This window comes from Aedes albopictus, chromosome 3 (genome assembly GCF_035046485.1).
Source record: "Aedes albopictus strain Foshan chromosome 3, AalbF5, whole genome shotgun sequence".
In the NCBI taxonomy this organism is placed as follows: domain Eukaryota; kingdom Metazoa; phylum Arthropoda; class Insecta; order Diptera; family Culicidae; genus Aedes; species Aedes albopictus.
The window spans coordinates 136,925,784-136,950,702 of record NC_085138.1 but is presented as its reverse complement, the minus strand read 5'-3'; the positions used below and the strand labels follow the sequence as shown (position 1 = coordinate 136,950,702).

General features: G+C 45.8%; 2 protein-coding genes across 3 annotated transcripts in view; one reads left to right on the top strand and one right to left on the bottom strand.

The window, feature by feature from the left end:
* The first annotated feature begins 2,701 nt into the window (after positions 1-2,701).
* Positions 2,702-3,835, top strand: LOC109408447 (uncharacterized protein F58A4.6). Its single transcript, XM_019681779.3, has 3 exons — positions 2,702-3,174; positions 3,304-3,418; positions 3,480-3,835. The coding sequence occupies exons 1-3, from the start codon at positions 2,879-2,881 to the stop codon at positions 3,756-3,758; spliced, it is 690 nt and encodes a 229-aa protein (XP_019537324.3). The 5' UTR covers positions 2,702-2,878; the 3' UTR covers positions 3,759-3,835.
* Positions 3,836-6,452: 2,617 nt separating this feature from the next.
* Positions 6,453-24,919, bottom strand: part of LOC109408449 (bleomycin hydrolase) — a 28,058-nt gene continuing 9,591 nt past the window's right edge. Inside the window, exons 1-6 of one of the 2 annotated variants that reach the window (XM_062859838.1) lie at positions 22,577-22,726; positions 22,285-22,442; positions 21,568-21,951; positions 7,443-7,918; positions 7,262-7,382; positions 6,453-7,116 (exon numbers count right to left, since the gene is read on the bottom strand). In XM_062859838.1, coding sequence (XP_062715822.1) covers positions 6,898-7,116; positions 7,262-7,382; positions 7,443-7,918; positions 21,568-21,951; positions 22,285-22,442; positions 22,577-22,625 — 1,407 coding nt within the window. In that variant the 5' untranslated portion in view covers positions 22,626-22,726 and the 3' untranslated portion in view covers positions 6,453-6,897. Of the gene's footprint in view, positions 7,117-7,261; positions 7,383-7,442; positions 7,919-21,567; positions 21,952-22,284; positions 22,443-22,576; positions 22,727-24,919 lie in introns of those variants that run through there. The other variant, XM_029879287.2, reaches the window with a different exon arrangement.

Sequence of the window (24,919 nt, the reverse complement as noted above, 5' to 3'; positions counted from 1 at the left end):
AATCAGGGTTTTGTAGATATTTAACTTCGTGTGACGGCGAACTTTGTTCGATTGTAGAGTTCTGCGGAGTCCAAAGTAAGCTCGATTTCCTGCCACACTGCGTCTCTGAATTTCTCTGCTGGTGTCGTTGTCAGCGGTCATCAGTGAGCCCAAGTTCACGAATTCTTCAACCGCCCCGATTTCATCACCGTCGATATAAATTCGGGGTGGTGCGCGCGGTGATTCTTCCCTAAAGCCCTATGTTACCATGTGCTTTGTCTTCAACACATTAATGACTAATCCGATTCGCCTGGCTTCATTTTTAAGTCGGATGTACGTTTCTACCATCGTTTCAAATTTGCGGGCTTCAATATCAATACCATCAGCGAAACCAAGCAGCTGAACGCACTTCTTGAAAATCGTTCCTCTCGTGTTTATTCCCGCTCTCCTAATTACACCCTCTAAAACAATTCTAAACAGCAAGCACGAAAGACCATCCATCACCTTGCCGTAAGCCTCTGCAAGATTCGAAAGGACTCGAGGGTGTCCCTGACACTCGAACTACGCACATCACTCGATCCATCGTAGCCTTGATCAATCGTATCAGTTTATCTGGAATTCCGTAATCGTCCATAATCTGCCATAGCTGGTCTCGATCGATTGTATCATACGCCGGTTTAAAATCGACGAACAAATGATGTGTGGGCACGTTGTATTCGCGACATTTCTGCAACACCTGGTTCACTCATGAATTCAGCCAGATATTGCCCAACGAACTCTCTTGCAATCGGTGATAGTCGGCGGCATAAAATTTGAGAGAGTATCTCGTAGGCAGCGCTCAGTAGTGTGATCGCACGATAGCTCTCCCGTAATCCGATTACCTTCCATCCATTCCCCCGATAATAATTCCTCCTCGAAAATCTTGGTAATGACCCAGTGTAGTGCTCTCACCAGTGTTTCTCCACCGTATTTTAGAAGCTCGCTTGGTAGTTGATCTGCTCCAACGACTTTGTTGTTTTTCAACCGGCCAACCTCCTCCTCAATCACTTGCAGGTCAGGGGCCGGAAGTCTTTCGTCCTGTGCACATACTCCTAGATCTGTTACCACGCCACCTTCGGTGCTTGCAACGTCGCCATTGAGGTGCTCATCGTAATGCTGCCGCCACCTCTCGACCACCTCACTCTCTCTCGTGAGAATATTCCCGTGATTATATCGGCACACGTCGGTTTGTGGCACAAAGCCTCTGCGCGAGCGGTTCAGCTACTCGTAGAACTTTCGCGTGTCCTTAGAGCGGTACAGCTCTTCCATCGCTTCGCTTCGCGATCTCGTTTTTCCTGCTAGCGCTTCTTCATCCGGAAGACTGAGTTCTGCCTGTTCCGCGCCTGTCTATAACGTGCCTCATTCGCCTTCGTACGGTGTTGCAACATTCTCGCACATGCTGTATTCTTCTCGTTTTTAGTGGACTTCGTGGCCGTGCGATTAGCGGCTTTGGTCGTTTAGCGCATTGTGAGTGCCGCGGAGTGAGGGTTCGATTCCCGCTCCAGTCGGAGGAAACTTTTCGTCAAACGAAAAATCCTCCACTGGTCCACTGGGTTTTCCGTGTTGTCCGTTGCCTAATGTTAGTGAATGTTCAGTCTGTGCAACCTCTGGTTGAAGACGGTGTAGTGTCTTTTTTTTTTTCAACTGTTCATTTTTGCCGCCGTACCAGTCGTTTCTGTGATTCGGAGTCGCGAAGCCTAGTGCTGTAGCCGAGGTACTACCTATGGCGGATCGGATGACCCTCCAGCTATCTTCAGGTGTAACTGCGCCAAGCTGCTCTTCCGTTGGTAGGGCCACTGCTAACTGCTGCGCGTAGTCTTGAGCCACTTCTACGTTACGCAGCTGCTGCTCGATGTTGAGCCGCGGCGTTCGATTTCGACGCGTGGTAATAACCGCCGAATGTTTTGAGCGCATGCATACAGCGACTAGGTAGTGATCTGAATCCAGGGCTCTAGCTGCGCGTCGAACGCTTCTTTCTCGTCATCAGGACTCCCTTCGTGTGAACAGTGCACGCACATAACTAAGGGCAACGGAGGAAACTACTAAATCGGTGCAACTGAGGATGGAACTGATCGAACTCCCACGCTTATTCATCAGCACAAAATCAACAAAGTAGCTGAACTCATTGAAATGGGCCCAACATATTTGACCATCTGCGTGCGTGCACCGGTTGGTAGTCAAGGTCAAGACCTGGGAAGCCGAATAGCTACTGGAAGCGTGGAAAGGTTACCTTTTAGAATGTAAGGGGCTGTCCATAAACCACTACGTGGTGGTCATGGTCGTCGTGGTCATTTTTCAAGTCCTCCCTTCCTGTATGACCATGGTTTATGGACGACCCCCAAGAAGTTCAGAGCGATCAACATTGTCAATGCTGCCTACAAGCTGTCCCAGATCATCTTCTTCCGTCGTTGTAGGAATCTAAAACAAATGAGCTCGCTGTATAGCGAATCCCCCTTAATCATATTTATTTCACCCCGACACGAATGCCACTCTAGTGGTAAAGTGTCTTTAATAAACTAATAATAATAATAAAATATTTATTTCGTACAACAGGCCGTTTGTGAACCACTGATTACTGAGCAAGTGTGGGTTTAAGTTTAATCCACCATTCGCCAGATGTCCGGCAAAACTAGTACATCTATTGAATAGAAGAGGCGCTGCTGCAATCAAAGTGCATGGTGCTTACCAGCAGGCTAGTTGGTACCGATCAGCCGTTTTGACACCCGCGTTACGAACGGTGCTAGCCATTCGCAAGAAACAGCTGTTTTGTGTATTTTGTGTTGTTTCCGTGTTGCACAAAAAACTTATCCAATCGGCACCGGAAAATATCACGGCAGTTTGCTGTTCTTTCCCAAATAATATGTTATCGTTTTTAGTGCAAGATTATTCCGGTTGTATTGATAAATATGTAATCTGTAGAAAATGCTTGAAAGAGTGCGAAAAGCATTACAGACTTGTCAGTGGCGATAAAAGCAGTTTGTACTGTTTTGTACCAGTTGATTCCATCGAGCTCAACCGGTTTCTGTTGGATCTCCGGTGTTTCCGTTTGTATCGAGCTCTGATAGGGAACCTAATTAGTGGCTTATGGAACAGTGCCATTCAGAGAGTTATAATAGAAGTTCATCCTCCCCGAAAGGAACCGTTGGACTATGCGTGGTGAGTACGTAATGTAGCTTAATTGAATCAAATCGTAAAAGAATGTGAATTCAAATTTTACCCCTTGAAATTTAGATGTAATCCTTGTGAAATTTGTATTTGATTTGTATTCTATGATATTTTTTGTAGGGGTGAACGAGCAAATCGAATGATGTGGGAGCGAATAGAATTAGACGAAATGATGTCCTGGTTATCTACACTAGGTGGAGCATTTTCCGCTCTGGGCGACTACAAACTAGCTTGTGTAAGCATAATGGCCAAATGAACTGCCTATATTGTAATTATAATTCTGTCGTAAATTTCAGGCGGACACTGCCGGGCGGATCTCCGTTCAACAGATGCGGTTGGCCATTCGACTGGGAGAGCCTTCGGTGATAGCGCGCTGTCGACTCTACATGGCGATTGCATTGATTCAGAAGTACAAGTTTGCCGAGGCGAAATGGATAGTGCAACGAATTTACCGCAAGGAAAAACGGCAAACCGAGCCGGATACTAGGCTGATTAAAATGTGCCTGGGCATTTGGTCCAAGCTGAGCTACGAGTACGAGCTGTACCAGAAGAAGCTGAATAGGCCTAAGGAATGAAGTGAAGAACCGACCATAGGACGTATTGAAATCGATAGTAACTATCTAGGTGATGGAATAAACCTCTGTTGAAAAGAGCTGCGAGTAGCATTTTTCCATCTTAATCCTGTTCCTGAGTGCACCACCTTTCAACAAATCTTCGAAGTGCTCATCGCCAGCTGACTTCCACCATTGTTTTATCTATCAGCAAACTTCCTCCCCGGTCGCGGCACATGGCGGGCATTGACGCAGTCTTGTGATGCGCATCATTGACAGTTGCATAAATCCTCCGCATACCGTTCCTATCTATAATCTCTTGTGCTTCAGCAAACACACTCGCTTTCTGTGGTTGGTTCATTTTTCCTCTGCACTCACCACCCTGTATAGCTCTCTGGCGTCGCTGAGCGGTGCCTATCAACTCTTGCACGATTAGTACCACTGTTTACCGAATAAACTTCCATAAACTGTTAACATGCTAGATCCTTAGACCTCTCCTATCCTCTTCTGATGGATACAGGGAGCCAGCAACCCTTTCAGCTTACTTACCTTACCGATCACGCTAAGGCCAGGGTGGCCTCTGCTGTACATAGTAGCCGTCTCCATTCCACTCGGTCCATGGCTGTTTGTCTCCAGTTCCGCACTCTGCGTAGCGTCAGCAGATAGTCCTCCACTTGGTCGACCCACCTAGCTCGCTGCGCACCACGTCTTCTTTTACCGGTCGGATGACTCTCGAGAACCATTTTAGTCGGGTTGCTATCCGACATCCTGATGACGTGACCCGTCCACCGTAGCCTCCTCTTAGCAGCTAATGCAGCTCGTGGTTCATTTGTCTTCTCCAAGTCCCGTCTTCCATCTGCACTCCGCCGTAGATGCTACGCAACACATTCCATTCGAAAACTCCAAGGGCGCGTTGGTCCTCTGCACGTAGGGTCCATGTTTCGTGCCCATAGAGGACGACCGGTATAATCAGCGTTTTGTAAGTAGTTTATTTATTTTCGTGTGACGGTAAACTTTGTTCGATCGTAGAGTTCTGCGGAGTCCAAAGTAAGCTCGATTTCCTGCCAGTGCGTCTCTGAATTTCTCTGCTGTTGTCAAGGTTGCGACCATTCATTTGCAAAGTTTTACATTCATTTGCTATTATCTCAGTTCAGAAGCATGCTATCGAAAAACAATGTATGGAAGAATTTAACCTTGTAGTATTATCTGAAAGTTTGCCGAATAACATTGGGGTCGCAAACTTATACAAAAGTCGTGAGCGAGCTGTGAAGGCAACTCTCCACGCGGTGAATGTAAATTACATTCACGCTGTGGAAAGTTGCCTTCACAGCTCGCTCACGCCTTTGGTATGCGTTTGTGACCCCAATGTTATTCGGTAATTAAGTTAAGTTTAAACTTTCAGATAATACTACAAGGTTAAATTCTTCCATACATTGTTTTTCGACAGCATGCTTCTGAACTGAGATAACAGCAAATGAATGTAAATCTTTGCAAATGAATGGTCGCAACCTTGGCTGTTGTCGTTGTCGGTGGTCATCAAAGAGCCCAAGTACACAAATTCTTCAACCGCCTCGATTTCATCACCGTCGTCGATAGAAATTCGGGGTGGCGGGCGCGGTGATTCTTTTCTGGAGCCCTTTACCATCATGTACTTCGTCTTCGAGACATTAATAACTAATCCGATTCGCCTGATTTCACTCTTTAGTCCGCCATCGTTTCATATTTACGTATTATAATATCAATATCATCAGCGAAACTAAGCAGCTAAACGGACTTCGTGAAAATCGTCTCACTCGTGTTTATCCCCGCTCTCCTTATTACACCCTCTAACACAATATTGAACAGCAAGCACGAAAGACCATCACCTTGCCGTAACCCTCTGCGAGATTCGAAGGGACTCGAGAGTGTCCCTGATACTCGAACTACGCACATCACTCGATCCATCGTCGCCTTCATCAACCGTATCAGTTTATCCGGGAATCCGTATTCGTGCATAATCTGCCATATCTGTTCTCGATCGATTGTATCATACGCCGATTTGAAAACGATGAACAACTGATGTATAGGCACGTTGTATTCGCGGTATTTCTGCAACACCTGATGGATGGCGAACAACTGGTCCGTTGTAGCGCGTTCACCCATGAACCCAGCCTGATATTGCACCACGAACTCTCTTGCAATGGACTACCCGCTTGACGCGCAGACACAGTTGATCAGCAGGAGTAAATCCATTTAATTTTGTATGACGAAAAGCATCTAAACTTGAATTACTTGAAATAGAAAGCTCTTCCTACAAAAATATTTGGTAGGCATAATAGTGGTGTCCATTGTGCACAACCACTACCAAATATTTTTTCGAATTATGTATTCCCCTTCGAGAAATGTGCCTTTAGATGCTATTCGCCATACAATATTTTTGCGATTTACTTTTAGCGGTTTTTCGCGCATAGAAGCTAGCGCCACATTGGTCGATGCGGAGAGTAGGAAAACAGCCGATGCAGGTAATTAATCTTCAAGTGCAGCTGCGCCAAGCTGCTCTTCCCTTGCAGCTAGTAAGCGCTGAATATTGAAACGCATGGTACTGTAGTTTCTTGAACTCATGACGGTGGATCACGCCCGAGTTTTTGCTACTGCAAGATGAAGATATGCTCTGTCCTCTGTTGGACCTCCAGTTTGGATAAGAAGGTCATCATATTGTGAAAAATAAATACAATGCTGTTTTACAATATTCGTCTCGTACAATGTATTTTTTCTCTTTTTAAAAAAGTTATGTCTTCCGTATTCCTATCTGTTTTCTTTATATCTGTTACATAGCGATTAATATTTTATTCATTTAAATACAGTTTACATATTAGCTAGATTAAATTACTTCTTGTCAAATACAAGAATGGCTTCCCTTCAAGCTTTCGGCGGGTTTGCTCTTCAACATGTTTGTTTAGAGCAACCCGCGAAAAGCTATGAGTTTCTATCTTCGTTTTGTTTCCTACAGCTCTTATTTCTTTTTAAAGAAGCTTGAAGTCCTACTGCTCATAGCAGTTATCAATATGTTTGTGTATGCTTTCGAATATCTTAGATCTTTTTTGTTTCTTTCATGCAATTGAAAAAGGTTTAAATAAGCGCCGCCGTGTGATGCAAGCAAGCAATAAACCATGGCCATGGCAGTTTACTTGGCCAAGGTACCCATCGGATCCCAGGCAGGCAGAACCGTTGGCGTCAGATCGAACACGTCCAGAACGTCCTGGGGAACTATGCTACGATCGACCACCACCTCGAAAACAAATTCCTTGAACCATTCGGCCGTCATAATGAGGTATCCCTTTTCACCACGGTCCTCACCCCAGGAATTCTCCACACGGAACTTGGTTGGTCTTTGCGAATTGGGCTACAAGGGACAATGAGAAATAACACATTCTAATGGGTTATCTTTGAATCACTGACAAAATGTTGACAAAAACTTGACAAAAGACGCCAGTTCCCGTATTTCAGCCTCAAGTTTTACAACAAGCTTTAAACGCTTCAATACTTACGTCAACTGACACACCAGTAAATACCATCGCGTGGGTCATCATTGATTCGCCATACATTAGACGATCAGCCTTATCCATAGTAGTTTGGATATCCACTCCAAAAACGAGCTTGAAGTCATGTCTGTAAACAGCAAGAAGCTTTATACATTTTCTGTCATGCATGAATAATAAGTATCCTTACATATCCAGATCTTCGATGCCCTGTTTGCCAGCAAAACGTTTGCTGACCTCGCATCCGAACCAAACCGGTTCGCCCAATTTCAACGCCTTGGTGACCAAATCCAGCAGCGTCTCCACCGGTTGATTGTTGTACAATACCGGTCGTCCACCGACCACATTTCCCAAACAATCCACCGTGTAGGATCGCCCGTAGGGATTCGACGAGCGGGGATCCGTCACCAGGCACACCTTGTCGTCCACGTTGAAGTACGGTTTGATGTACTTCTCGTAGAAGTCCGTCGGTTTGATTGGCCCGATGCTTAGGTATTTCTTGCTCTTGTCGTAATACTCCCAGGTGAACTTCTCCGGCGGAATGCCGAGACAGATGCCGACCACGTTGTACACCTCATTCATTTGCTCCTGGATCTTGCCTTGGACGTCTTCGTCGCTGGCTCCATGGGCGATCAGCGAACGTAATACTTTGGCGTACTCCCGGAGCTGAAATAGGAAAAGAAAGAAAAATAAATTAATTTGATAAACTTGGTATTGTTTGGATCCAGTTAACAGTGATTGCAATACGGGGAAATCTATTATAGCGGGTGGCTATGGGCATTAGAGTGGGCCATCGTTTATATGGATTAATGACAAATTAAATGGTATCCCATCAGATCAAAGCGTTTTTGATCCCATCTCTGGACCCAAAACAGTGTGCAAAATTTGGGCACGATCGGTTACGTCTACGTTTTGCGCATCGCGTTTGAAGTTTATATGGGGTTTTACATGGGAAAACACAGTTCTATCGCTACCGTCGCCCGGAATAGACGTAGGCAAATGTGCTCTTTGTAGCTCGGTTTTTTTTATCGTCTCTTGCGCTGCTTTGTTACCTATTTAACAAGCGCGCCTTGCTTCTCGGTCCCGGCCGGTCACAATTGTGTTATCGATGGTATTCTTTGCTGTAGAAACAGCAGCTCGTCGATATGAGTGAAATGGCTGTTAATACTGTCCAGTTTCGTTTCCCCGCGGGCAGCCCCCGACCGTCATGGGTTGAAATAGCCGCCTTCTTGAAAACGTTGGACACTGATTTATTGCATATTGAGACAACGTACAAAACAGCGGAAGATAGGTCGTTGTTTATCAAATTCACGTCGGAAGAGGCTATGGTCGAGTCATTGAAGAAGAATATGCAACCACGCCAATTTGTGTATGGAAGTGGAAAGAAAATAGAGGTGCGTATGACAATCGCGGGTGCCAACATGAGATACGTCCGTGTGTTCGATCTGCCACCAGAGCTGGATGATGCAAAACTGTCGAAGGTACTCGGAGACTATGGCAAAATTGAATATACGGTACGTGAAAAGTTCCCCGCAAACTTGGGCCTCGATCACATGTACACCGGAGTGCGGGGGGTGTACATGGACGTAAAAACAAACATACCATCAACGATAGTTGTCGCCGGACGTAAAGGTAACATATTCTACGAGGGACTAAGAGACACGTGCTTCCATTGCCAAGGAATGGGACATCGACGGGAATCTTGTCCCCAACGGAAAACCCGTCAAGAGAAGAAACATTCGGAAGCTTTAGGGAGCCCTTCATATGCTGGGATCGTTTCTGGTTTGGCAAGTGCATCGACAGAGCGGACAACGTCGGAGAGCGAAGTGGTTGAAGTACTAGAAGAAGATGAAGATTATGAAGATTTACCAACGGAGATACTGGAAGAGGAAGTGGTACAACCAGTCGGCATCGAGACAAGCAGCGATGCCGAAAAGGAGAAACGACGGAAAGAAGGCCTGAAGACGTTAGAAGAGGTAGCGATAGCGATTCAGGAGGCGATGAAGAACCCACAGGCGAATCAACGGCGGGCCCAATATGCTGCTTCAGGCTCCAGCTCAGGCACAAGCCCTAAGAAGAAAATCGCTCGTACATCACGATATTGATTATTTTTTTCTAATATTTGCTATTCTGTGCTAGAATAACCAATTATTCTTTAAGAAACTCGGCTCTGTAGAGTTTTTAATTAAACATTTGAGCCAACCAAATAAACGAATGGAAAAAAAAATACATGGGAAAACACACTTTTTGCATTTCTCTCATAACAAGCTCGAATTTTTCTAAAACCATGTAACCGATAAAGTGAAAACATAGCCTAGGGTGTCCTGAAAAACTTTGTCGAAGACCGCGAAGTGATCTTATGCTTATGAAAAAAGTTATAGCGTTGGCATTGCTTGGCGAAACAACATGATTTTGTTGCTATTGTTATTCCTTTACATGTTAAAACCTGAGAGTAGGTATCATCACTCGCTTCTTTTCACACGCAGTTCCAGGTGCGCAGCGTCACTTGTTGTTGCTATACACCTTTGCGTAGACGGCATCGTATGCAGAGAAGCTCCTTCGGGTTTCCTTCTTGTTTTCGTTTGTCGACCTGTCGGTTCGGTGTTTTTTTTTTTCTTCTTTATTAGGGTGATTTTTAGCGTCGATGGCTAGTTCATCACCATAGTCAGGTAGGAAAAATGTTATCCTACCGAGCCCAACCTAGTGGCTCGCAAATTTCGTTACAATTATGACACAAATACAGAACAACCAAAAATGAACTAACACTAGGGTAAAAACAGAATTAGATCTGACTATAAAGCCCAGAATCTTGCAAAAAACGGATGACGCTGGCTAGGATCGATGTATTGTTGCACAGGATGTCACGGATGCTGCCAGTCAGACCATTACTTGCGCGGTGCACTTCATATTGGGGGCAGACACACAGAAAGTGCTCAGCCGTGTTGTGGGTGTTGCATATGAGACATGTCCGGTGAAAGGGGGGACCTCCCATGCTATGTGAAAGGCGCGTATGGCCGGTCCGCAAACGGGATACAACCCGCTGTTCTCTCAGCGAGCCCAGGTCCGTCCATGGTCCGGTATCCGGCTTAATCTTGTGTAGATAGGCTGTGTTGTCCCTTTGGGACCACTCGGTTTCCCATTGTTCGCGGAAAATCTTGGTAATCCATCTTTTGACGTCATGAAGGGGGACCTTGTCGATGTAGGGAATCGCGCCACTTGGGCGATGGCTTCTATTTTCGTCTGTTTTCCACTATAACTCAGTCAAATTTGAACCAATTGACACTATTTTTGGAATGCAGTGAGATAGGTATAGTATCTACCCGTGTACAACATTTCAAGTCAATTGGTTCAAAATTGACTGAGTTATAGTGGAAAACAGACGAATATAGAAACCACCGCCCAAGTAGCGCGATACCCTACATCGGTGGAGCGTGACCCGCCCCAGCGAGACGGTCAGCTGTGGTGTTACCCGGAACGCCGCAATGCCCTGGGATCCAAGCGATAGTTGTGTTTGGTGGGGCAAGCCGGATAATATCCTGAATCCATGGATGCACAGGAGACTCGGCCTGGAGAGCCGATACCACGCTAGCTGAGTCGGTAAGTACGAGGATGGGCTGATCTGCTGGAATGGTGATCGCGATGAGAATGGCGGCAGCTTCGGCCGAGAAGATGGAGCACAAATGGGACATGCTGAGGCTTGTGTTGATATTGGACCCGGAGACACCGATGCCAACACCTCGGCTCGACAGTGAACCGTCTGTATATCTGTGAGATGGTTTGGGTATTTGTTTCGAAGCCAGTCGAGTACTGATGCCCGTAGTACGACTGAATTATCACCGGCTCGAAAACTTTCACTTCCTGAGGCTTTCTCGGCGAAAGCAGCGGCTTTTCTACAGATGGCTGCGGATATAAGGTGGCGAAAGGGTAGTACACCTGCTTCTGAGCACGCAGAATCCGCCGGAGTTGACGGTAGCAGACCTGATATGATTCTTACATAGTTGTTGTACACGGGTGTGAGGACTTGGAGGAGTTTTTCGGTGGCTATGCAGGTCAATTCTAATCCATAGGTCAGACGACTGTCGATTATAGAGCGGGCTACTCGAAAACGAACGGCCCGATTGTTGGAGCGGTGGGGGCGTGAGATTGTACGCACCAGGTTGAGCCGAGTACGACAACTGGCCTTAACGGAAGCGAAATGTAGCTTGAATGAAAGCCTTCTATCGATTAAAACCCCAAGGGTTTTGACAGTTTCTTTCAGTGGAATGGGCTGACCTTGAATCGTGATAGGAGGACCTCGGATTCGATGACCAGTGTTGCAGATATGACAACGTACGCTTTTAGGTGCAGATAGGGTGAACCCGACTGAGGATGTCCATTTAACTACGGCGTTGACAGCGGCTTGAGCTTTTATTCTGGTGCGAATGGGGGTTCGTCCAGGAATCACCAGCAGGATATCATCAGCATACACAAAAATGTAGATACCACTGGGAAGATTAGAGAAGACTCCGTTCATCGCTACCAGGAATAGGGTGACGGCGATAACGGTTCCTTGAGGTACACCTGTCTCTTCGGCGAAGGACTTGGATGAGCTGTCGCCAATTACAACTCTGAAGGAGCGATTCGACAGAAAGTTTTTAACGAAATGGAGTACGTGTCCGGACATACCCCAATCTGCAAGTTGCTTCAGTACCAGAGGGGTCCAAGTGCGATTGAAAGCCTTGGAGAGATCTAACGATATAATTTCGGTGTGCAGTCCTTTGGAGTAGGCGTCATGGAGAACATCACCCAAGGTGGTAAAATAGCTGTTCGTACCAAAGCCGGTCCTGAAGGCGTGTTGACGGTGGTCAAGATGACCATCGGCTTCGAGTTGTTGCTTCAATCGTCTGTTGACCATTCTTTCCATCACCTTGGAGAGACAGCATGTGAGGGCAATCGGGCGGAAGTGCGATGGTCCGCGTGTGGGGTCGTTGATTTTGGGAATGGGAACGACGAGGCTTTCTTGCCATTCGGGGGGGAAAGAATCCGATAGCCAAAGTTTGTTAAAAAGGTCCAACAGTTTCATTTTTCCGGGGAGAGGTAATTTTTTAAGCAGCGGGTATCCGACTCCATCGGGCCCAGTTGATTTACCTTTACAGCTGCTGAGGGCAAATTGTAGTTCTTGGAATGAGAAAGGTTGGTTGATCGCTGTTCCTCTGAAGTCAAACGGTACGTGGAAATTACTAACGGAAGATGTCGAGGGATTTAGGCGGCGCTTGAAGATGTCATCATAGGTGTCTATAGCCGACAGGCCTGAGAAATATTCTCCCAGGCAGTCGGTAACGATAGCCGGATCGGAAACTTGTTGATTTTGTATCTGGAGAGATATTGGAGTGCATTTTCTCTTGCCGCTAAGGGCATTTACTCGATTCCACAGTTCTGCAGAAGTCTGCGAAGCGTTCATGCTATCGAGAAATTCTTCCCAGCTGGTACGCTTCGCGTCACTGATAATTTGTCTGCACTGGATGTGCAGCCTTCGGTAGCGGCTGAGGGCGTTTTCTTTTTCGGGGTGATTAGGCGGAAGACGTTTGACGGCGCGTAGTGCCTTTCGCCTAGCTTTAACTGCTACACGTGTCTCCTCAGTCCACCAACGGAGGGCCCGCCGTCTGTGTTTGTTGCTTGTTCGTGGAATTGCGATTTCCGCGGCTCCGCGTATCAGTTCGGCAAAATCAGTGATGTTACAGGGGTTACGGACTTGGAGTGTTTCACAAACCGAAGTGTCGTAAATATCCCAGTCCGCACGTTCATATAGCCATTTAGGACGTCGTGTTACAGCCGGAGGAGTGGCGGAGATATATATATGGATTGGATGGTGATCGCTCCCGTGGAGATCTGCATTAACGCGCCATTGTAACTTGGGAAGAAGTGAACGACTGACTGCAGTTACATCGATGGCGGTTGAATTATGGCCATTGAAGAAAGTATTTGAACCGTCGTTTAGGAGAACTAGATCTGATTCTTCGAAGAGGTCCAGGAGAGCGATTCCTCTGGGATCAGACCGATTTCCGCCCCATACTGTGTGGTGGGCGTTCATATCTCCAAGGTATATCACGGTTCGGTGTTGTGCGGTAGCTTAACTGGAAATTTTCCAAACCTCCTCCAACGCCGACCTTCTCCTCGTGGATCATCTTCAGCGTTTACTGTGTTCCCGAACCTTCCAGTCGGATCGTTTGACTGCGGTTGAAAAGGTGTCGTAGTAGTAACGTGATCGAAACCATTATCGCTGCTGTACTGCTGTATTTCGCTACTTGTGAACTACGTCGCTATGTCGCTGACGAGGGTTTCTAGCATTCCCAAGATTCTAATTGTGGCTATGGATACGATCCGTTGCGTTGGCACCACTTTAGGTCGTAGATGAATCCGACGAAATCCTCATAAACCCGCGATCTTTTCATCTATTGGCGATACAGGTAGCTACTTGTTAGGAATGCTGGATGTCCTCGGTGCAACTACCGCACACGCATCACTCTGAACAAGTTACGGTATTCCCGAACTTATCCATTCGCACGTACTAATATGGTGAAATCGTACAAGAGCAGCGTCAGCGATTAGCGCTGTAGACCGTTCGCCGTACATACCGGAATGTCATCATTTCGTGAGACGAAGATCCAATCTGGTTGACTGTAGTGGTATCTCCGCCTACATAAGCGTTCGCGCTTACTGTCTCGTTGAATTGACTTAAGGAACCCTGACACTCGTTAGTCCAACGAAACCCTCCTTTTTCCTTCAGCAGCTCGCCGAGTTAGGCACGAACCTCCGTGATATTATTATTACTATATATTTAAGACACTTTACCACTTAAGTGGCATTCGTGTCTGAATTAACTAATTTACTTTACATTGATTTTACTTAGATTTCGTTATTAATGTTACTATGTTTAGTAAACTTTAAGATGGCTGCTTCGCGTTGCGCGTTGTATGCTAGGATTTCGTTTATGGAGCCGTTAATCCCACAGTCGATCCGTTGTTGGGCATATTTTCTACAGTCGGTCAAAATATGTTGGACAGTTAGGTGTGTCCCGCAGCAGCTACATGTTGGTGGAGAATTTCCGTCGATTAGGTGCGAGTGTGTCATGCGGGTATGTCCTATTCGAAGTCGTGTCAGGATGCGTTGTTCGGAAGCACATTTGCGATCTGGATACTTTGTTGGTGAGTCTTTGATCTCTCTCAGATGTGAACGGGTTTGGTGCCATTCAGACTCCATTGCAGTCCAAATGCTTCGCTTGGTAGCTTTGATAACGTCTTGTGCCGGCGATGAGATGTCCATTTTCTGCTTATGTCTAGCTTGCTTCGCTAGGGTGTCTGCTCGTTCGTTTCCTTTAATACCGCAATGGCCTGGGATCCAACACAGAGATATGCCCTTTTCGTGCAAAGTGTTTTCTATGCATTGGATCCATGGATGCTTAGATCGACCGCCTTGAATGGCGTCTAGGCAACTAGCAGAGTCGGTAAAAATGATTGTATTCTCTTGGGAGCTTGCTTTGAGTACGGCAGTAAGAAGACCATGAGCTTCTGCCGAGAAAACACTACAGATTTCTGGTAGAGCGTAGCTTTCTTCTTCATCTCCCATGACTACCCCTACTCCAGTGAAGCCAATATCTTTGGAGCCGTCGGTGTAGTATTTTTCATAGTGTTGGTAATGATTCGTGATATGCTCCTGGAACGTGGGTAAAACGACACTTTCGTTAGAACCGGCTTTGATACGTTTCCTGAAGTGGTTGTCGATGTATGGGGGATGGTTGAACCATTCTCGATCAGAGTTTCGGAGGGTGTGGCAAACCTTCGGCAAAGTGCAACCTGTGATTTGCTGGAAATAATGGTTGGCTCGGGATACCACAGGATAGTTGATTGCCGCTGGCGTTTTCTCCAGAAGTCTAACTGCTAGCTGCGCTAGTCGTTGCACTAATGCTAGACGGAATGGTAGGCATCCAGCTTCCGCCATGATGGACGGAATGGGGCTAGATACAAAGGCTCCGGAAGACTGTCGCACTACTTCGTTATATGTTGGACATAGTAGCCGTACCATGTCGTCGATGTTAGTGCTGGTGAGCACTAGGCCATAAAACAACTTTGATATGATGAGCGCTGATCCTGCCTTGAGTAGCACGGATCTACTACTTCTCTTCAATCGACATCCTAGAATGCGCAGGATGTTGATCCGTTTGCTACAACTGTTCTTGACAGACATCAAATGTTGCTTAAAATTGAGATTTGAATCTACCAAAATTCCAAGTATTTTCATTTTTCGAACAAGTGGAATGGGGGTATTGTTGATTTGAATTGCTCGTCCTCGTTTCCGGTGGCGTTGGTGACAGCAATGCAGTAGCTTTGATTTAGACGGTGCGATGGAGAATCCAACACTAGCGGCCCATTTTGTAACAGCAGCGACAGTTTTTCTCATTATCTGTCGGATTGCTTGGCTGTTTGTCCCTTTTACCACGAGAACAACATCATCCGCGTACAATAAAATATCGGCGCTTCCTGGGATTTGATTGAATATGGGTTGCATAGCCACCAAAAAGAGCGTAACCGACAGGATTGATCCTAGCGGAACTCCATTTTCCGCTTTCCTGGGGCTGGATGTACATCCGTTTGCTGAAACTTGGAACTGTCTGTTGGCAAGAAAGCTGGAGAGAATGTTGAGCATGCGCCCACAAATTTTCCATTCCTTCAGAGTGCGGAGGATGCCGGGCTTCCACGTTGTATCGTACGCCTTTGACACGTCGAGCGCTACAATCTCGACATGCTCGTTGTTATCGAAGTTGAGCAGGTGTTCTAGGTGAGCTAGATGAGAGTCAACACCCTTGCCTGACCGAAAAGCATGCTGACGTGGGTCTAGTTTGTTGTTGGTTTCGAGCTCTGTAATGAGACGGCGGTTGATCATTCTCTCGAATATTTTACCCACGCAGCTTAACAGAGATATCGGTCGGTAGCCGTCCGGCCTGCTGCGGTCCGCATCCGGCTTAGGGATTGGTACTACTGTCCCAAGCTTCCTCTCTTCGGGGAACATCCCTCTGTCCCAGATACGATTGAACAACTCCAGCATAGAAATTTTCGAGGATATGGGTAAACGCTGTAACATTGGGTAACTAACGTTGTCTGCACCGGTTGAGGAACCCCCTTTGCGATTAAGAGCCCACATCAGTTCTTCTATTGAAAAGTCTACATTGTACTGCTTATGAAGATGTGGTCGTTGACATTGTACATAGATATTGGAGTCTGTTTTGTGTTGCCTTCGAAACTTGTCAGGGTAATTCGAGTCAGATGATTTACTTTCATACTCGTCAGCCAATGCTTCTGCTACTGCCTTTCCATCGTTGGTGTACCCGGTCGGGAGGTTGAGCGTCAGTCTATTTCCACTTTTCTTTCCTTGAAGTCTGTTTAATTTGTTCCACACCTCGCTTGCTGAACTCGTGGGATTGATGCTTTCGACGAAGTCTTCCCAACTTTGTTGCTTTGCGTCGTTGATGATCTTACGAGACCTTGCGCGGGCTTCCTGAAACTGTTTCAGTGCTTCATTTCTTTTGGGGTCTTCACCGCTTAATCGTCGAAGAGCACGTAATCGTTTGCGTCGTAGCTTGACAGCTAGTTTGACTTCCTCATTCCACCATGCAACTGACTTGAGTCCGCATTTGCCCGACGTTTTCGGAATGGATACTTCCGCTGCTGCAATGATCCTATTCGTAAATTCCTCTACTGACAGGAAATTTCCCGGGCGAATCGATTCGCTGGTGAGGTCTTCGAAGAGTTCCCAATTGGCTTTTCCGTAAACCCATTTTGGTCGATAGCGCGGTTCACTTGAGGCATTCAGCAAGTTGATTAAGATCGGAAAGTGGTCACTGTCTGAGGAGTCTGCCAGAACGTTCCAATTGAACTTCGCTGCTACCGACGAAGTGCACATTGCGATGTCAAGAGCTTGTGAATTTCCAGTTGCTGGATCTATTCGCGTGTGAGACCCGTCATTCAGCACCACCATATCATTTTCAACGACTAGTTCCAGAATTCTCTCACCTCTTATCTTGGCTTCGGTAATAGAAGAACCGATTTTGCTTCCCCAAGCGACGTGATGTGCGTTCAAGTCTCCCAAAAGCAACGTTGGTTTAGGGAGCTCTTTCAAGAGATTTTCCAGTAAGGAAACAGCGTCTTTGTCTCTTGGTGGCAGGTATACCGAAGCAACAGTAATTTTCATCGGTACGAAGAGTTGAATTGCAACGACTTGTAGATTAGTTTGAACCTGAATTCGCTGGAAAGGCGTTCCATTTTTGATTGCCAAACCAGCGCCTTGTCGCCCGTGGCTCGAGCAGTGGCTGAACAGAAAGTCGTAACTGTTTCCGAGGAATTTTGTCGACAGCTGACGATTGCCTATGTTCGTTTCTTGGAGAGAGATTACGATAGGTTGATGTTTAGCCACATATATTCCACTGCATCGCAAAGGACGGGGTGGTGCGTTCATGATTGTTCGAAGAGTCTGTATCGTCGGTATCGCCAGAAGATGCGGGCCTCGAACGTGAGTACCTTGGGTGTACGTGTGTGCCGGTTGCAGCGTCTGTAGTGTCGATACAGTTGTCATTCGACTCGACTGGATTCCAGGAGGTAGTAGGCAATGCAAGGCGCTCGTGACAGGCCCCATTCCTGTCCCCCCAGACATCCACTTCCGGTGTAGGAAGGGGGGAGGTTACTACACGCTCTCCCTCCCCTCGTCGAGCACGCCCGCAAATTGGGCTGCTTGATGTAGATGTGCTTCTTTGCTGAGTAGTAGACGTGTTGAGCCCTAAATTAATGGAAAGGTTTCGGCAGAGTGACTGTTTTTCTTGGAATGAGTGTGTCAAGGAGGTACTTGCCGTTAAAAACGACTTACCCACGTCGACTGCCGCCAGAGGCTCATCGGACGAATCCGGGACATCCCTGGTCAGGGTCGACGTGGTAAGCCTCGCGCTTGGCGATTCAAAAGATGCAGAACTGGCGGATGGCACACAGTTTATGTTGCTGTATCTGTCGTAGGCGACGGCGTCAGATACAATATTGCTTGGTAATGCTTCAAACTGCTTACACAGGATGGTGTAGTCTAGCGTGGTATTCGATCGTTGTCCAAATTCGAATTCCATTAGGTCATTGCAGAGGTCCGTTTTTGCGTCTTTAGGTAAATGTTGTTCTTCCAAATTCAAGTCCGTTTGTAGAGCCAGGTCAGTATTCAAGATTGATGAGTCGTTTATGAAGGGGTTTTCAGCCATTGTTACAAGTCAAGCTGGTTCCGCTACTGCTCGCATCGGAGTGGTTTGATATGCGGCCACGAAGATCACCTGTTGCCGACATCCCGAGTTCACGTTTGTTACTTCTGCTCCGGGTGCGATAGCTGTTATCAGTTCCTTTGTCACGATTGTCTTTCCTTTTAGCTGGAGGTGAGACAAAACTTTCGTCCTTTCTAGATTTGTGCTGCGTCTTCGAGGTTGTCGCGGATGACTGAGTTTCCTTGGGTGAGGTGGTTTGGGTGAGCGGTTGCTGTGGCTCACGCAGTGCTGATTTGATAGAAGCGAGCTCTTTGGCCAATTCAGCCACTTGTTTTTGCAGAGATGCAATCAATTGGTCCTTCGTAGCGAACTCTTGTTTGAGTTGGTTTTGAATCACGCGTGCTATAGTCTCCCTCCTATTTTCTTCGTTGTAGATGCGCCTTGCTTCGCCAAACGAAATACCTCGGTTAACTTTTATGTGGATGATCTTATCTTCTTCCTTGTATTTGGGACATTCCCGAGACCTTGAGTTTACCATCCACTCGTTTCTTTATTCGCCGGACTGCCTGTACATCTTGGGATTTCAAATTTTTCGCGATAACTGTTTCGTCCATGTTGATAGAGTCCGGCTCATATACCATACCCTGCACCGTGTTCAGCGTTGGATGTGGGAAGATTTCGATTGGCGTTCCGTCGGTCAACTCCGTCATCTTTGTGAGCTTGCTAACGATGTTTCTGGAATTGGTGCGAAGAAGATAGCGCGTACCGCGTCCCTCGCGAGAAGCTTTTACGCTTCGGGCTTCTTTAACGCCGATTGCCAACTCAACAGACGTGCCAATGATGAACGGCTCAGGGAGCTGAGGGTCGTCCGTTACGTTTCCGGGAACTCTACACCTTAACACCAGAACCATGCTTTGTCCCATCTCGTCCTTGCTGAGCATCCATTCAGGAGTTCTTCCGCATCGTTGGGATCCAATTGGATCATTTGAGGCCCCCGCCATCATGGCGGGGGGTTTTCCGGTCATTTGACCAGGCTCTGCTGACACTTTTTCGGATACACTTCACTTTTTCGATTTCACGTGATAAAATATCGTGGGCCGAATTTGTGTCTGATTTTGACACCGACTTGCACTCGGGGTCCACTGATCAATATATAGTGTATCAGCACGGCAATTGTATTGGTGAGTATCTCCAGCCGCGCGGCGGCAGCTTCATAAACTTTTCACACGATTTTCACAGTCAATGTCTTGCAAATTCACTAAAAATCCTTTTTGCCTAGAGGTGCACACACCGAACTTGGCACGCGATCACCGTTTTAGGACTTATTGGTTAGCAATTCACTATTAATTATGCGAATTTAATACGAGTAGCTGTCACGTGTTGATATCCAACATGACCCGAACACTCGAAACTGAAACTCCGTGATAGTTTGTTACGCACAGAAAAGAATGAAATCCGCTGACTTCCTTTGGCGCAGGGAGCATCTGGATCGCTGTGATTTTTACATCGCTCTGGAAAGTGTGATGCGACGATCCGGGCTCAACAGCCGGGGAACGATTTTCACAAAATCCGGTCAATTTGTATGCTTTGCGGACGACATGGACATTATCGCCAGAACATTCGGAACGGTGTCAGAGCTATACACTCGCCTGAAACGCGATCAGCAAAGGTCGGACTGGTGGTGAATGCCTCAAAAACAAAGTACATGCTAGTAGGCGCAACCGAACACGACCGGATCCGTCTGGGTAATAATGTTACGATAGACGGGGATACTTTCGAGGTGGTGGAGGAAATAGTCTACCTCGGATCCTTACTGATGGCTGACAACAACGTGAGTCGTGAGATTCGAAGGGGCATCATCAGTGAAAGTCGGGCCTACTAAGAGCTCCAAAGAAGCTGCGGTCTAATAAGACCGCTGGTCTTCTACGGAGACGACACACCGACCATGCTCAAGGAGGACCTGCAAGCACTCGTAGTTTTCGAGCGACGCGAGGCGAGTGTTCGGCGGTATGCAGACGAACGGTTTGTGGCAAAGAAGGATGAGCCCGAGCTCGCTGCACTTTACGGCAAACCCAGCATCCAGAAGGTGGCCAAAGTCGAAAGGATACGATGGGCAGGGCATGTTGCAAGAACACCGGACTACAAGGCCCTGCAAAGCTGGTGTTTGCTACTGATCCGGTTGGCACAAGAAGGCGTGGAGCGCAAATGGGCGGACCAGGTGGAGCGTAATCTGGCGTGCATTGGGCGCGACCCAGAATAGAGAGCGACAGCCATAAACCGAGTATTGTGGCATACTATTGTTTACGATGTCTTGTCTTAAATGTGATGTTGAGCAAATAAATGTATGTAAGGACGGAGGGCTCTTGATTCTTGATGGACGAATAGTGAGGTGATCGAAAGGTGGAAGCAGCACTTCAATGAGCACCAGAATGACGTGAAGGATGTAGGCACGGGAGGTCACAACAACGCGTGGGAACGACTACGCCAATGCAGCAGAGGACGGAAATGAGCCAACTCGCACGTTGAGGGAAGTTAAGAATGTAATTTACCAGCTCAAAACCAACAAAGCAGCTGTTAAGGATGGTATCGTAGCTGAACTCGCCAAGATGGGCCCAGAAAAGTTGACCACATGTCTTCTGCACCGGTTTATAGTCAGGATCTACGGGTAATCTGCCCCATTCACAAAAAAGGCAACCATTTGGAATGTGAGAACTTCAGAGCGATCACCATTTAGAACACCGGCTTTATTGTTATACCAGACCATCTTCCGTCGTCTGTCACCTAAAACGAATGAGTTCGTGGGAAGTTATCATCGGCGAAGGATGTACCATGAGCTTGCTGCACTCTGCGGCGAACCCAGCATCCAGAAGGTGGCCGAAGCCGAAAGGATATGACATGGCAAACCCTCTTAAACCAACAACCCCAATTATTGCTATCCTCTTCAGAGATAGCATATGAACGAGATAAATCCCACATTTCATCATCTCGAAAATTAATAAATAACATTAAACAATGCTATCAACCCACACCACCACTCCCCAGAAAGACCTACCTTACTCTTGATAACGGAATTCATTCGCGTGCTCGCCTCGCAGCTGTAGCTCTCCGGGAAGCATTTTTTCGGCATCAACCCATGCTTGTTGATAAGATTGACCAGCATGTCCCACTGGCCGCCGTCGCACGTCGGATCCGAAAGCAGGAATGCCACCAGTCGTCCGTCGACCTTCTCCCCTCGCCGGGCAGTGTCTACGACGTTGTTCAGGAAGTAGTTGGCCCGTTCGATCTTGTCCCAGTAGAACAGGTACGCCTGAGAGAACTCGAACTCGTCCAGATTGTACTGCTTGATGAAGGGAATCCGGATGCAGTTCAGCGCTGCAAACAGCCAGCACCGGCCGGAACTCTTCTGATTCGTTAGCGGTTTGCCCTCGTTTTCAATCTGCAAAAAAAGGGGATCAAAAGTTTATTAGAACATAGTTTATAAGACACTGTGCTTTCCCGGGTAAGAAATACAACTAAGGTCAAATTTTGTAAGCCATAATTTGACTACAGTAGAACTTGTTATTGCTCTGAAAAATCTGATAAATAATTGATATTGGTGTATAAAAAAAAGTCAAATCTAATTTTTTTTAATGAAAAAAGTAAAGGAAAAAGTTTTTAGATGATTCACAAAAAGAATAAAAATAAGAGGCGTAACGTATTATACTACACCATTTACCCGGAATAACATATAAACCAAAAAGGTCATTGAACTCCCTCCCCGTGTACGTACCTTGTATGTGAATACATGCTGGGTGTTTTCCAAGGCCTTTCGCGACATGCAAGCTTCAAAAGGATCTATCCGGGTGCAAACGTTTTGCGCCAGCACGTTCTTCGGGCACTCGTAGAAATCGGTCCGACATTTTTGGAAGAAATCCTCCGATAACGGCGCTGTTGTTCAAGGGCAAGAAAGAAAAGATGATCATGTAGTTATTTTTAAAAATGATTGTCACTGTTATTTGTTATTTGAGTTGCACTCTCGTTCGTCGTTCGTGCAGTTGAGCACACTACAGAGGAGGCTGAACCTTGATTGCACCCGCAGAAGCACAGACGCATCACCGTCGAAAGGTACATGGTAGTGCCATAAACAAATGGCTACCATGCGGCGTAGAGGCGTAAACAATTACGATCACACACTGGCTGCTGCAACGGAACGGTGCTTACAGAGAAATGCGCGAGCAAAATGTGCGCTAGATCGTGCCGTCTAGCAATGATGACGATCGACAGTGAATCAAGTTCAAGCATTTCAATAAGTACATATGTATAGCAAATTGATAAGAAGACGTTTCGGTGATCGTCAAGGCTGCCAATGTTAAATAATACCTATCAACGGGAACTGCACGTCGTTTTTGCAAGCACGTCGTTCAAATTTGCAACCTGATAACTATAACGTAGCAAAAATGAGTGTAAATGTGAAATTGATCCGTTCGCTCAGTTCAGAACGTAAACCATGAATTGTACACAAAGTGAATGTCCCCTAATGATAGCCTTGTTCTTTCACACAAAATAGTTATTTGCATTCAGATTGCATGTGCTAAATACTAGTGAAGCTTCTTAGAGTTAAATGATAAGATAAATGTTTGCTACTGGTGAACAATAATATTGGTGAAAGCACACAGATGAAAAACGAAATATTATTAACAACACAATACTGTGTACGAATAATCTTCTTCGTATCCTTCTTCATGCCTCTACGTTCCCACTAGAATTTGGCCTGCCTCTCTTCAACTTAGTGTTTTTGAGCACTTTCACAGTTATTATTTGAAGGACTTTCTTTGCCTGTCATTGCATGAATTTGTATATTTTGAGGCAAGGACAATGATACACCCGGATAAAAACTAACCATAGGGTGTTTGGTGAAAACCATTCCTGCACCATACAGTGTACCAGCTACAATATATTTTTTTTATCTGTATTAACGAGATTTTTAGCCCTAGGCTAAGCTACAATAATGTATATTGTACTGAAATGGTTCACTAAAAGCTTCGCACACTGTAGCTACTATAAATTTACATTCGATTTGTATGTAACAATATATTATACTGTTTTTCTTACGTTTGAACCATTCACTTTTCCGAAGCATTATTTTCCCGTGCATTTTTAATTATTTATTCAGTTTCAGATTTTTTCCGTTCTTTGTTTTGTTGATGTTTGTTACTTTTTTGATGCAAAGGAAAGAAAAGAAAAAAAGTGAATAAGTTGAAACATCAATTTAAAGTCAATAAAATGTTTAAATGAGTAGTAAACCAGATTTCTTAAGAACTGCAGATCCAAGAGATATGGCGGGCTAGGTATGTAGAGTGCGATGAGAGGAATACGATTGACGAACTTTATCTTTGACGTAGAGCCATCTTTAACATATGGACTGGACTGAATACTGAATGAAATTCTAATATAGGTTCGTCTGTGGGTTCGCTTTTTAACCTAACTTCTACTTGAATCGAACTTGAGAGGTTTCTCATGAGTTGTTATGTATTTCCCCGTGTATTTCAATTTTTAGTCAAACTGTAGCCTCAATATTGCAATAACAGTTAAGCACGCTGTAATGATACTTATGTACCTCGTCACCCACTTTATGCAACTACATTAGTGGTCTAATAATACTTAGCGCGCTCGGCATAGTTCCAACATGCCGCTCAAAGTGTTGCCACAAATAATGCTTAGTTTACGAAACCCGGTTATCTGGCTGGTGGAGCATGGGAGCCTAAGCTTCAACTGTTAATGCAATCAGAGACTACTTAGACCTCGACTCAGACATAGACGTGGACGATCCAATATATGAAGGGTTATCCAAAACGCTCTGGAGAATTCCCAAAGCGCATTCTGATAATGCTAGTAAGCCTAAGATGCCATTAACAGGAGGAAAATGACAAGATAATATAACATTATATGGTTTATGTAATGTAAACCAATACAACATAACAAAAAAGAACCATTCCAAAACCATTTTATTAAATGTATAACCAGTAGTGAAACTGCAATCAAAAATAATATATTTACGGTACATTTTATTGTTTGAAACCATATGTGTACCATACAATGTACGGTTTATTAAAACCCACGTATCAGTATTTATAACAATTCATTTACAATATCTATATCTATCTTCTATATATATAAAAATGCAGTGGCATACGTGGGACCGCGCATAACTTGCGAACGGGTGGTCCGATTTGGGTCTTCTAAGTTTTGTTCTGCTAGTTTTCACCCAAGGAAGGTTTATGAGGCCTAAACATGGGAAAATTGAGAGTTTTTGAAAATCGGGTTTTCATACATTTTGAAAGGGGACTTGAGCGCTTGGCTAGGGACTTGAAACGTCAAAAAACGCAGTAGGCAAGACAAAGTTTGCCGGGGACAGCTAGTAATGT